The sequence below is a fragment of the Dromaius novaehollandiae genome, chromosome 7, assembly GCF_036370855.1.
Source record: "Dromaius novaehollandiae isolate bDroNov1 chromosome 7, bDroNov1.hap1, whole genome shotgun sequence".
Taxonomy (NCBI): domain Eukaryota; kingdom Metazoa; phylum Chordata; class Aves; order Casuariiformes; family Dromaiidae; genus Dromaius; species Dromaius novaehollandiae.
Genome location: NC_088104.1, coordinates 43,300,251 through 43,313,953, shown reverse-complemented (window position 1 = coordinate 43,313,953; position 13,703 = coordinate 43,300,251). Strand labels below are relative to the sequence as shown.

The following is a 13,703-nucleotide window of genomic DNA, read 5'->3' as shown; positions in this document are numbered from 1 at the left end:
CAGCCCCCACTGGCTCTCTGCTCCTAGAGCCTTTGGCCAAGTCACTGTGTGAAGAGAAAACCCGAATCTGCCTGTTTAGTATTTCCACCCCGAGCACCTGACCAAGGTGGGATGATGCTGGTGGGGACCTTGGTGGATCCTGGGGGCTGCAGAGAGCAGGTAAGAAGAGGGGTCTGATTCCCCCCCCTGCGGTTCTGGTGCTGCGCAGGGCGATGGGCTCTTTGCTGGCAGCTTGTGCTTCAAAGGACACTTCAGTGTGGTTTAGTCTATATTATAGATCTGCGTCTATTTTACAGTCCATATTATTGCCCCTGAATCCTGTATCCTGCTGCCGGCTTTTGAGGTGCAGCTCTGGTCCTGGCCAAATCCTGCTTGTGCCGTTCGGGGGAGAAACCTGTCCCACGCGATCTGAAGCACGCGTGGGTTGGCTTTAGCGGTCTGCGGTGCCCTCACACCCCTGAGGAGCCCTGCTGCTTTGCAAAGCCCCTTATAACGAATATCATTCACATCCGCAACGTACTTTGTACAAGCTACTAATCACTTTATTACTCTTTATAATCTATTTAAGGCACAATTAGAAAAAAAAAATCTATACAAAGTTACAGCTCAAAGCACACTTTAGTCACGTTATAAATCCCGGGAAAACAGCAATCTATCATGGGAACGGCTGCTCCTTCGCTCGGATGCTCGATCGAAACGGATGCTACCGCGGTGCACTGGGGGAAGACCAGCGGAGCGAAGGACGCGCGGCTGGACGCGACGCGCCCGGCCCGGCCCCTCAGAGCACCACTCCTTCGGGCTCCAGCAGCAGGTAGTCGCGCAGGGGCCTGGGCACCGGCAGCGAGGGGATGAGGCGGTGGCACTTGCTGCCGAACTCCTTCCGAATAGCGAAGCGGCAGAGGTGTTGCAGGCAGCGCGCCGTGCCCGACAGCCGGAAAAGGGACTCGTAGAACGTCAGGTGCCGCTGAAAAGAGAGAAGGAGGGGAGAAATGAGCAGCGGTTCAGTCTTTTTTTTGTTAAGTCAAGCAAACCAGAGATGTGAATAATCCTCCTCTGGAGCTGCACGTGGGAAGATGCCAAGCCTCGCCGTAGGCGATGTTTTGGGGAGTGCATTTTTGGGTTTTTGGCCTCCTTGGAGAAGGACGGGGTGGTATCACCCCAAAAGGAAGAGCCCTTTCCAAGGCCCCCGTTCAGACGGTGCTGGGGACAGGGGCACCTTGGACTTGGAGGGCGAACCCCACCGTGGGGCTGAGCCGTCCCCGCAGAAGCGCCCGGCGCGGTCCCACCTGAAACACCTCCTCCGGCACGGCCTCGGCCCACTTCTCCGCCACGGGGATCTGCGAGTAGGAGTTGAAGAGGATTTCGATGATCTCTGGCACAGCCGCGCAGGACTTGAGCACCTAGAGGGGAAAAACAGAGGCGACGGGAAAATCCTAGAGAAATCCTTCCTGGAGGAGCAGAGCCTTCCCGCGCAGCATCTGGGGCTTGTCCCTTCCCAGCACGGTGCTGGGGAAGGTTTGGCTATTCCCCGCTGGTGCAAGGCAACCCTGCTTGCTGGAGCCGGTGTAGGGTTGGCTTCTCTGAGCTTCACTTAGGTGTCTTCAGCTGCAAAATGCCAGGTGACCTGTGTGCCACCGCTTTCTCCAGATGCGGCACTTGCCTTTTGTTCAACGCTTTTTGGCTTGTGCATGCTAAGCCAGGATAATGTTTTCTTTATTGCTTGATTGTAAAATCAATGGCACGTGTAGTCCTAACAGGGCTGCGCCGATGGCTGCTGCACCAAGCTGGTGTCTCCTGCCTTCGAGACGGGGAAGAAAGCCCTGTGTCTATTCCTCCACAACAAGGCTGGCTTCAGCCCGTCCTTCACCCTGTCCCCTTCCCCTCTGGGGCGGGCTGTATCTGTTCAGCCCCTTGGCTGTGCCACATCTGCATTTTGGTGTCCGTCATTCCCGGCAGTGACGGAAAGCACGGCACGGGAGTCCCCGCTCCCTGCCTGGCCGGGGATGCTTTCGCAAGGCCCTCGAGTCCCCGTTGTGCTTTGCAAAGTGCAGAAGGACCCAGGGGACCTAGGTGCACTGGGACAGCAGGATGCGCAGGAGTCCGATTTTGGGAATAACCCACCAGGAGACTCCTGAACCCAGACTGGCCACGAAGGTCTAATCCTGCTGTCGGCCTCCTGACCCTTCACCGACGCCTCCCCCATCCACCTCCCGCAGGGGTGACCTTGCTGGGCCCGTTCGTCCCCTCCGTGTCCCTAAGGACGCTCAGAGGAGGGGTCCAGGCCACCGAGCCCGGCCCTGGAGGAGCCCCTACCTTCACAAAGGCGCCGGGCCAGATCTTCTGGGAGCCGTGGTTGAGCAGCAGCTGCACGCAGAGGTGGGGCCGCAGCTCCTGCTTGCAGCCGGCCGCCCGCAGCACGCAGCCCAGCGGCGAGAGGCCGTCGTAGTCGAGGGCGTTGGCGTCGGCGCCGCGCCGCAGGAGGAAGCGGGCCAGGCGGTGGTTGGCCTGGCCGCAGGCCCTGTGCAGCGGGCTGCGGCGGGCCTCGTCGCGGGCCTCCACGTCGGCGCCGTGCCGCACCAGGAGCCGGCAGAGCTGCAGGCCGCCGTCCTCGTCCCCGTCCCCGTCCCCGGGCGCCCGCCCGCAGAGCACGCCGAGCGGCGTCTCCTGCAGCGCGTTCCTCCGGTCCGCCCGGGCGCCGTGCGCCAGGTAGAGCCGGGCGTGCGCGTAGAGGCCGTGGCGGGCCGCGACGTGCAGCGCCGTGTCGCCCGAGTCTTCGGCGGGCAGGTCGACCGCGGCGCCGTGTTTCAGCAGGAGCTGGGCGCACCTGCGGAGAGACGGGGCGCTGGTGGGGCCGGAAGCCCACGGCGGGCTTTGGGGCTCGGCCCCAACAAGCCGGGGGGGTGGATGTGGCCGGGACAGGGACTGGCACCAGAGGGACTGAGTGAACCTGCTGCGGCTGCCTCGGCCCGCTTGGTCCTCCCCGGGGAAGGGATTTTGGCTGTTGTTTCTGCTCCCACCCTCCCGTGCAGAGCCGGTGGGGCTGGGGGAGAGGGGCAGGAGGCTGCCGCCAAAGCTGGGGAGGTGCAGAGCATCGGAGCAAGGAGCAAAGCCTTGACCTCCTTCATCCTAGGAGATGTCTCCTGTGATGTGGAATGGGAACAGCTAAAGATCCCTGTGGCTTTGCCTTCGCCTAAGGGGAAAAGGCGTGTTTTCTCCAAGAGACAAGGCAAGCAAGATGAAACTCAAGAGCTGAGGGTGAGATCTGGGAAAGATGACGTGTATTGGAGAACAGGCTGAAATGCAGAAGGCGCCAGGCCTCCTGCCTGGCAGGGGCCACCTGGGAGAGGATGAAACGAGTGTGTCGCGGCCATGCCGGCTGGTTGGGCAGTCCTGGCAGTCTGTGCCTGCCGTCAGCTGGGCTGGCTGCAGGTCACCAGCAAAGCCCCACTGGGTCTGGCCACAGAGCAGAAGAGTTTCTGGGGCAGCCTCCTTTGTGGGGTGGTGGGAAAGCACTGGGAGATGGCCTGTGACCACCTTGTGAAAGGGCTTGTGCGGTGCCCTGGGCTGGAGCCTGGACCTGGTGGTAGCATGGCATCCCCAATGGATGCCAGCTACAGAGGGCACGGTCTGTCTGCTGCACTCGTGAGGAAGCCAAAAGCCCTGGGCTGTGCATCCTGCCTGCAGCAGCACCCCGGGAGCCTCAGCAGGTCCCAGGGCTGGTGCTGGGGTTGTTTCTGGGTGGCCTGGCCCCGTCCTGCTCCCTCAGAGGAGCACCGCCTCTGTCGCCCTCCCAGCACTTGGGAATTGCCCCCATCACGGCAACAACCAGCCAGCAAGGATGGCCGTGGAGGCACCAGGACGGGGCGGTCCCGGCTGGCGAGGTGTGCGGGATGCGTTAGGCCATCACAGGGACGTGCGAGACAACCGGCCCCTTCGTGGAATCGCTACGTCGTCTGTAGTTTTGTCTCCTGGCACAGACGCAGCCCCGGAGTGTTGTATAGACCATCTACATCACCCGAACCTCTGGCTGACATCTGCGCCTGGGGGCCAAGGGGGCTGCTTGCGGGGGCTGGACGTAGGTGGGCGCGAGCACAGCCAGCGGTGTCTCTAAATGTTCATCCGCTCTCGGCAAATGAAATGGTGCGTCTTAGCTGAAAACATCCAGACCACTGTCTTGACCTTAATCTGGCACGATCCGCCCTGGGGCTGAGCTGACACGGAGGGAAATCCTCCGTGCCGCCTCCAAGCAGCAGCAGAGCTCCACGGGGGCTTGTCTGGTGTTAAAAGTGCATTCCCCTTTTCCTGTTAAATGCCCCAAATTCCCATTGCGGGTAGTGGGGCACCACCAGAAGCACGTTGCCCAGCTTTGGAGGTGCAGCTGGTTTCCTCCACCCTGGCAGGGGAACGGCCACGGGGCAGCGGGGCCAACCCCTGGGCAGAGCTTAATCACCCTGCGGCCGAATCCTGCCGGGCCCATTCCAGGTGCAATCCCTGGGGAGCCTGCCCCGGACAGCGCTGCATCCTCTGCCTGTACTGAGGAGAGAGACTTCTGTGCCTGGTTTAAACGTGCAAAATGCGCTTTGCCAGCTTATTTGGTACCAGCTCCAGGGAATGCAGAGCGGCTGTGGTGCTGGGAAGCACGAAAACCCAGGCCGACGGCAATCCTCCCTGTCCCCGATCCCGGGTACCACCTCGCCAGCAGCGCGAGCGCTGGCCGAGAGGGAGCGCGGCTGCCGCGCAGCCTTCAGCGGTGCCGGGGACAGCCTTTCCCTTCGGAGCGCTGCCTCTGCAGCCGCGAATCCTTCTGACAAACAGACGGGGGTTAAAGACGTGCGGTCTGCCCTGACATCACTTCTCTTTTTTTTTTCTTTCCTTTTCTTTTTTTTTTTTTTTGCGTGTGTGAGTAAACGGATGTGACCAGCCAGTCCGGATGAATCACGCGGGCTGCCGCTCCTGCTGCCGACGGCGGGGGCACGGCCGCCCCGCCATGTCGAACCCCGCGCTGCGCGGGGGCTGCCGGCGGCAGCCAGGTCAGAGCAGGGGGCCAGGGCGCCGAGGAGGTATTTTTCAGCGATGACGGGGAGGAGAGACCCGTGTGCCGTCCAACGAGACCTTGAAAATGTCACCAGCTTGTCTTGCCTAAGAGGTGCTGGTGGGGAGGTGGGAAGGGTGGTCTTCCTTGGGGATGCTGCCAACCCGGCTGGACCTCTCTGCGGGCGGATCGATGGCCAAGCGTGGGAGCGGCGATGCCGCACTGCCATGAACACGCTCTACTGGGAACAGCACGTACGGACGAGTAGGTCAGTAATTGCATCGTCGTGTCAGCCCCAAAGTCCTCAGCATTGTCAACTGGGGCCCTGCCAAGAAATCACTGCACTGTCTTGAAGATCGCAAGAAGTTACGAGAACCCCAGACTAGCTTTTGAAGTTGAGGATTTGGTTTGGAGGCCGCAGAGTGAACGTGGATCTTATTTTCCATGTCTTCTCTGAGCTAGCCTGCTCCTTGTTACCTGAAAATTGAGACTGTTCACCTAAAATAGTTGCCCTCCAAACCTAGGCTTTAACAAATGCATAGTCAGCAATGTAGGTGATGAAATCGGGGGGGTGGTCACGATGGATGGTTGTCTCTGCGTTGCCTTTTGGAGACTGTTGAACGTGCACAGTAATTCCTGCAATTGCTTTAAAATTCCCCTTTTGCTCGAAAACATGCAGAATCTCTTTCTGAAGCAATGACTTGTCTCGCCGCGCTTTGCTGGGACGTGTGCTCTGCTGCTGGCCAGCACAGCTTTGTTGGGGAGGGTCTGGTGCCGGCACAAATCACACGTCGATTTGATCATGTTTACTGGTCTTGCCTGTTCTTGACAGCAACAAATTCGTAGCCCTAATTATAATGACTCTCTTGGGACCTCTCTGGGTTAGCTTAGTGCTACTGTCGCGTTTAGCTCTGACATCCTAAAGTAAGGGTAAGCCAGGTAATGGATGTTGACTTCTGAAGGGGAAAAATGGAAAAAAGTATTTCCAACTTGGGTGCAAAACATGCAGCAGCCCAGGCAGTGAGAAAAACGGCGTGTTTTGTTTTAGCACTGTTTTTGCTAAGGGCTTTGCATGGAGAGTTTGCGCAGGGCAGAAGATTCACATCTACTTAGCCGGGGCAGAGGGAACATCCGTATGTCCTCGCTTTGCAGCTAAAGGAAGTGACACGCCACGGGTTACGCGGCAAAGCCATCAGCCTGTGGCATCCTGGTAAAAATCCCAAATACTCCTCTAGAAATACGAGGGTGGAAGCTGTACCCTCCTGAGATGCTTTTTTGCTGACTAGCGGCCCTTTTTTTGCTAAGGAGTTTCAGTTGCTTCATCTAAGTTCTTGCGAGAAACCCAAGTTACTTTATCCCAAATTTTCCCTCCGAATACTTCTCCCTCAGCAAAGGGGGAATGTCAGTGTGGGGCTATAGATAAGGGTGATCCCCTCCGGGTTAAGGGAAATCAGTGTATGGCTCAGGTGATGGTGATTCCCCTGGAGCAAGGGCTGAACAGCCACCGTGGCTGTGCCTAATGTTAGCTGGGTTGCAGACACACTTGCCAACCCTTCCTGACCCACTGGCGGCAGTGGGCAACACACCTGAGCATCTCGCTGCTTGTGCAGGTCGCTCCTTAGGGCAAGCTCGCACCAGCTCTGACCTGTGATAACTGATGTTATTCCTATCACAAGTTAGCCTCACGCTCGGTTCCTGATTAAAGGTGATTCAAATTGTCAGATGGAATAAAATGATTTGGGTTTTATTTTCCTCCTTCCTCAATCAATTGAGTCGCTGCAGCCTTCGGTGTGACGTACCCACCATCGCGGCTCACGCAAGCCGAGCAAACTCCTCTAGCCTGGATTTTCCCTGCTCCAAAGGTCTGGAAGGAACAAAACGCTGGGGATTTGAGCTCCTGGTGACCTGGTAGGGTGCCGGGCCGGCGAGGGTGTCTGCAGAGAGGTTTTGGGAGGGGGCTGGTGTTGGTATGGAGCCAGCGGGTGAGATGATGAGCCGCGAGTCCCTCTGCTCTGGCGCGGTGGCTTGCGTTACCTCCAGCAGGCAGGTGTCTGCAGGGGCTGGTGGCTGGTCCGTACCGTTAATTCGGGTTGACGCGAGTTCCCAGCAGCGCACGCCCATCATCATCTCCTGCCCCACTCGCTGGCTTTTAGCCTTCCTCCTGCCTTTCGTGCCAGGGTCGCCTCCCCTCCGGCCGCCCCTCCGAGCAGCCCGGCTGGCCCCACGGGTCGTGGAGCCAAAGGAAGTCGCTGCTCGGTGGTTCTGGGTGGAAAAACGCCCAGGCAGGGAAAGCAAGGCTTAGGCTGAGTCGGGATGCGAGGAACAGCCACCGGGAGCAGCAGGAGGTTGGGGCAGGCGGGAAGCGGCGGCTTTAGGAAAATCCTCTTCCCAGAAGCCACTCAGGCCCTCAGGTTTTTAATGAAAACCCTTCTATTTGTGCTTTTTGCCCCCTCCCTGGGGCTGAAGTGAGACTTTCCCTTCCTTCATTTGTTTGTTTTTCGAGTCGGTTAAGAGGGAACGTCTCGCTTTTGGTCTGCGACTTATTGCAGTCTTGATCCAGCTTGAAAAAAACCCTTTCACAAGGGAATCCCGGGTCTGGACGCTTATTAATTCTTACTAATTTCCTTAGCAAAGAGAAAGGAAGCCTTTTTTTCCCCTGTAAGAGGTAAATTCACCTCGTGGCTCTCCCAGCCCATCTGGGGAATCAAGGGAAGACACGTCGGTGCCAAGGGCATGGTGTGGAGCCGAGGGGGCTTTCTTGGGGGTGGACGGTTCCTCTCGCTTTGGTAGGTCTCCATCAGCCACCTCGGGTTGCCTGGTGCAGACCTGATCGTCGAGGTGCTGTCATCCGAGCGTTGCTTTGCCAAGGCCTTTCCGCAAAAGGTACTTTGGTGCCCGGCTCCTATCCGAACCCCTGGGATTTGGGAGCCTCCGAAGATCCGGGCTGTTATCTTCTTAGGTATCTGCCTTCCTTTTGCCAAAACTGTGATACAATTTTGAGCGTGGCTCTGCTGCGGCAGGACCCTGCAATTGCTTTGCTGTTGGGAACAAGTGCAGAATACTCTGCTCTGAAGGATTTAAGGTTTCCTGGGAATAGTGTGGGTTTTCCCATATTACCTATACGTACACCAGCTTTCACTTAAGGATACCTCTTCTTTGAGAGCATTTCTGTGCTTTATTTTTATTTTTATTTTCCTTTTCAGTACCTCTTTCCCCTTTGGAAATCTGGGAAGCCCAGGAACAGTCTCACCCAGGTTGGTGCAAAGCGTTTTTTTTTTCTTTCAGATAGAGAAATTTGGGTGGTTTCTTTTTGACAAAAATTTAGTTTGCTTCTGAGGGTGTTAAGGACCACCGTGAGGTGCAGGGCCACCAGTAAGTGATGGCGTGTGCTTGCTTAGCTCCGAGTTTGCTGTGCCATGTCACCCCCAGTGCAGAACAGGGTGGCTATCCGGGGTCCATGTCCTTCCCTTGCCATGGGCATTTCTTTTTTTTTTTTTGCTCTTTACAGCCTTTGCGAGAGAGGAAGACCATCTCCGCTTGTGTTTTCTGCTTATTCCTCCCAGATCTGCCTTCTGCTTGAGCTACCCTCCTCTAACAGCCCTGGAGCATTTTGCAATGTGGTCTCCCCAAGCTGGCTGCCCTTGCACTTATTCCCTGCCCCATCATTTTTTGAATGGAGCCCCTTGGTCAGCGAATCTCCTCCTGCCTTGGAAATCTCACAGTTCATCTCCTGTCCTTCAGGGCTGGAGGCTCAGAGCCAGGCGATGACTCCATTTTCAGCTCCCGTGGTGGAGGCAGAGCTCAAAAAAGTGACCGCAAAGGCTCAGTCCAGTGGGGAAAAACTCCTTTGAAGCTCTTGGGGTTTAAGGTACTTGAGAAATGTCATTTTTGGAGAAGGTTGGGTGGCATTAGTGCAAGGAGGGGAGAAAGGGTCGGTGGCTAATGGGGTTTTGAGGGATGGCGGTAGCAGCGCTGGTACCTTTTGCTTGCATTAGCAGGTCCCTCTGGCTTGAGGGACAGACAGAGGCTTAGTTTAAGGAGCTGCGTGCATGAAGGGATGTGTCCAAAATTACTGGATGCTTAAATTGGAAGCGCTCAGGGCAGTATCAGGGTCTTTGGGTGCTCTTACAACTGTCTCGCTGCGAAGGTGACGTGCGCTGGGGAACAGGACATCACCGAGCCATAAGCAAAAGTTGCAAACAGCCAGGAGCTGCATCTTATTTCCTTATCCCTTGGCTTGACAACCCTTCTGCCTGGGCTGAAGGGCTGGAGGAGGAAACCCTGGGAGATACCTCTGCGGGTAGGCTCCCCAGCCTGCTGGGAGGTTGCGCGGGAGTCCTGCGGTCCTCGGAGAGCTTTTCCTCCTGCATTTAAAGGCAGGCTGTAAAATCAAGGCTCAGGCGGCGCCGGTGATGGCGTTGGCCATCGCGTTCGTGGGGGGTGGCCGTGGTGGAAGGGGGCTCCCCGGCCGGGCTCGTCCTCCTGCCGGGGGCCCCCAGCTCTCCCGCCCGCGCCGTTTCCCGGCCCCCGGTGCCACCGAGGAAGTCGGGAGTCTTCCTCTCCCCCGCCGCTATTTTTATTTTAGGGGGGAGGGCTCCAATAAAGCCCTTCTCCTTTAATCAACCCGGCTTTAGAGGGAAAAGAGAGCGAGCCCGGGAGAGAGTGCAGTGAATTTAGAGACTCATCTTACCCCACCATGTTAATTATCTCTGCTGTAAAAAAGAGGTCAAGGAGAGGAACTCTACTAAATAGGACGACGTTGGCATGAACAGCTCCTAAAGTGAAGAAGGTAAGACTGAACTTTACTGGAACTTTTTTTTTTTAAATCTCTTCAAAAAGCTCCTAGATTAAAGCTCTGATATCCTTTTTGTTGAAATCTCATGGATTCTGAAGCTCAAATGGCTGGAAGGAAGCCCAGATAATTTTTTTTATCCCAGTCACTGAGAGGCTCAAAGGTTTTAAGTCCTGCCCCCATGGTGAATTGCCGAGTATATGGGAATACAGAAGAACCCGGCACATAGGTGTTCTGGCCATTGTTATCAAGAGGGAGAAAAATAAAATAGCTCTCTATGTAGGTCAATGACCTGCTCTTTATTGTCAGTAAAAAATTAAGGATGACCTAAAATCTACTACTTAAAAAAAAAAAAAAAAAAAAAAAGCAAGGTAAAGTAGTCTTCCCCCTAATCAAAGAGGAAATGTTTGTGTTACCTAAAGCTTGACCTCCTCAGTCTCTAACTTTAGCAAAGTCTTTGCAATTGAAAAGCAGTGGTCGAAACCTCAAAACCTGTCTGAAATGTCTATTAATTTTTGATCTTTCAAGGGAGTTGGCTTGCTTATTGTAGAAGCCCCCGTAGCGCCGGGTAGCGTAGTTAAGGGTCTCTCAGCATTTCCATTATAAAGCCCCAATATTCAAGGCCTTATAACTCAGCTGTTTCCACGTTGCGTCCGTCTGATCCCTGCCTTGTCGTTTGCCGGCTCACCCGCCATCCCCGCGCCGTCACTCCCGTGCAAATAACATGTATATCGCTGATAACGGGTCATTTTAATATTTTTTTTTCCTTCGCCAAGCTGGAAAGCGCCTGGGAGCACCTGGCAAAAATGCATCGCCTGGACCTCCGTGGGCCAAGGGACCCTTTCCCAGATCCCAGACGGTGGCTGGGCTTTTTTGCATCCTCCTCCCTGTCCTTCTGCGGAGGGAGCGTGAGCCAGCGAGGCCCAAAGCACCTCTGCGGGGCTGATTTCAAGGGTGGTGACACGTTTCCCGCACTCCTTCCTCACCACTCGCCCTGCTCTGCGCTGGCTCTGCACCGAGGACCTTGCCTCCTGCGCCGGCTTCGCTGTAAGCTCGCTGCCCACCTCAAGGGGCGAGTTTGAAGCCGGGGTGGCTTTTCCCTGGAGCCGGCGAGCAGCGAAAAATCACTGCAGGCCTGAGCGGTTTCATTGGGATATCAAGGGGCCGAGCGCTTCTTAAGATCCCGCTTCCCCGGGCCTGGTGATTCAGGCACTTAAAGTCCTACTGGGCTGAAGCTAGACATAAGGAAAAAAAAAGTAAAAAAGAAAAAGAAAAAAACGGGAAAAAAGTCCTCGTGGTGATGGCAAACATGTATCTTTAAATGCAATGCTTATGCCTGTCTATGGGTGGAAGGGGATGCACATGGTGGAGCCTCAGCCCGGGCTGGACCAAGGGGAGCCCTGGGTGCAAGACGGGGTGGTGTCCCTCCAAGTTATGGCTTCCCCGGGGTGGTGAGGGGGGAAGAACCCGCTGGAGGAAAAGCGGAGCCGGGGGCAAAGCCGGCCGCGGAGCCTGGGGCTCCCGCTCCTTACCCCAGGGTGCCCGGGGCGGCGCAGAGGTGCAGCGGGGCCCGGCCGTCGCGGGCGCGGAGCTGGGGGTCGGCGCGGTGCTCGAGCAGCAGGGCGGCGCAGGCGGCGTGGCCCCCCCGGCAGGCCTCGTGCAGGGCCCCCCAGCCCCCCGGCGCCAGGTCGGGGGCGGCCCGCCGGTGCAGGAGGTGCCGCAGGCAGCCCGCGTGGCCCCGGCCGGCGGCGATGCACAGCGGCGTGCTCAGCTCCCGCTTGTACTCCAGCGACCACAGGCCTGCGGGGACGAGAGCCGCCGGGGGGGCACATCAGTTGCTTGCATTTCCCTCCCTCTCTATTTTTCCTTCTTTTTTTCCTATGACATCCCCGGGATGGGGAGCAAGCACAGATGGGACCTCCGCGGCACCTCACCCCACCAAGCAGCATCCATCTGAGCCCCTGACCCAGGGATTGGGGCTGCAAGCGTGCCTGTGCCGTCACGATGCCCCATCCCAACCGGGAAGAACGATCTGCTCTCCTGCATCTTCTAGATGCGCCGCTTTTATGCTTTCTTTTCTTTTCCTCCGCCCTGGTCTGATGGGTTAGTGCATGCCGAGGAGAAGGAGGCGAGAGATGTCCCAAACGTTTCTGGCCAAGCTGCAAGGAGCAGCGTGCTAGCCAGAAACCAGCCGCCTCGGGAACAGGCTGTTTAAAAGCAGCACGATGCATTTAAAAGCAGTGCGATGCATTTAAAAACAATGCGATGCATTTAAGCACGCTGCCCCTCTGCCCGTCCAGGGTTAGGAAATCCCTGCGCTTGCTTGGACCCGGCTGCCGAAAGCAAGAAGTACCTGATAGCCCGTAAGACGCTCGACTCTTCGCTTGCCACTCCAGCTCGTCTTGGCTGATCTCAAAAACCAGGTTGACGTCCTCGTAGTACTTGTCGGTGAGGACCTGGAGGCTCGGGAGGTCCCCCGCCACCAGGGCCGCGTAAAGCCGGCGGGCGGGTGCCCGAGCCGCTGGCCCCCGCTCCGGCTCCACTTTGGGGCAAATCTGCAGCTTTTCTAGCACAGGTCCCGGGAGCTCGCCCATCGCGGCGCTGCCTGCGCGCGGCTCCTGGCCGAGAGGGCAGAGGGGCTTCTGCAGCTCATCGTTTCGAGAGGGACTGGAGCAAACCCACCTCTCCCCTCATTGCAACTATTTTTAATAACCCGTTTGCACGCATGGCGGGGCCTCAGGTGCTGAGTATCCTCCTCCCGGGGGGGGGGGGGGGGAGAAAGCATTCCCAGGAAAACCTGATCCAGCAGGAGCTGCCCTCGCCGGCAGGTCCCCGCCGGAGGGTTTCCCGCAGCGCGTGGGCCCCGCGCCGCCAGCCCGCTCGCCCCATTAGCAGCAGCCCCGCGCTCATTAATCTACCGCGGGCCGGTCCCTCGGCCCTCTTCCCGAGCGCCAGCGTTCGCCGAGCACAGCTCATTTAACAAAACATTACAGGTTTTACTTCCTCGCGCCGAGTGCGTCTGTTAATAGCGACTGAAATCGCCCGCGCCGGCTTCCCGCGCCGCGGAAAACTCGGCCCCGTCACGTGCGAGAGCGCGACGGGCAAAACCCACCCGGCAGAAGCGAGCCCGTTTCCCGGCCGGCGCCCTGAGCTGCCGCGTAGCCGCTCCGTCGCAGCCCGGAGAAGATTTTGGGCAGTGATAACTTGTCCTGCTGCCCCGGGGGGTGCCAAGCCGCGGGGCTGCTTGGAAACCCCGCGAGTCCAGATGTGCTCACCCCTGGCTGCTTCCGCCACGCCGCCGTGATTTAACGCTGCCCTCCGGCAGCTGCGAGCGGCACTGTTGCCTGCGGGGAAACTTTAAATATATAAGCGTATCCCAAAGGCAGCAGGCTCGGGGCGGCCAGCTGGCGCTGGCAGATTGCTGTCGAAATGCACGACCGACTGCGAGCTTGTACCCGTCCATCCCCCCCAAAAAACCCTAAAAAACCCCAAACTCATCACCTGGCTGGCGATAAAGAAAGCGGGGACCGTCTTTCTCCCGTCCCCGGCGCTCATGCAAAGCTGCGTCCCGGGGGGCCGGAGAGGCCCAGGGAAACGGGGCGGTTTTAATTCCTACCTGGCCGGGCCGGGCGCCTAAGGGTGCCTCCCGCTTCCTCCGGCTTCGCGTCCCCCTTTGCTTAGTTTTCCCTCCGCAGCTGCCCAGCCGCGGGCTTCGCCTGCTCCCTGCAGCCGCCCGGCGGCTCCATCCCCGGGGAGGCTTGAAAAAAAAAAACCCGCGCCGGGGGATTGAATTTCTCCCGTGAGGAAGCAACGCGCTCGCTCGCCGACGGCTCGGCCGCCGCGGAAACGTCGCCGCGGTTATATTTCCTGCGCCCGCCG

General features: G+C 57.9%; 1 protein-coding gene across 1 annotated transcript; it reads right to left on the bottom strand.

The window, feature by feature from the left end:
* Positions 1 to 526: 526 nt before the first annotated feature.
* Positions 527 to 13,691, bottom strand: ASB18 (ankyrin repeat and SOCS box containing 18). The gene is made up of 6 exons (XM_026104671.2): positions 13,441 to 13,691; positions 12,178 to 12,442; positions 11,357 to 11,624; positions 2,314 to 2,824; positions 1,287 to 1,400; positions 527 to 964 (listed from the first exon to the last, which is right to left on the bottom strand). The coding sequence occupies exons 2-6, from the start codon at positions 12,416 to 12,418 to the stop codon at positions 779 to 781; spliced, it is 1,320 nt and encodes a 439-aa protein (XP_025960456.2). The 5' UTR covers positions 12,419 to 12,442; positions 13,441 to 13,691; the 3' UTR covers positions 527 to 778.
* Positions 13,692 to 13,703: the final 12 nt, after the last annotated feature.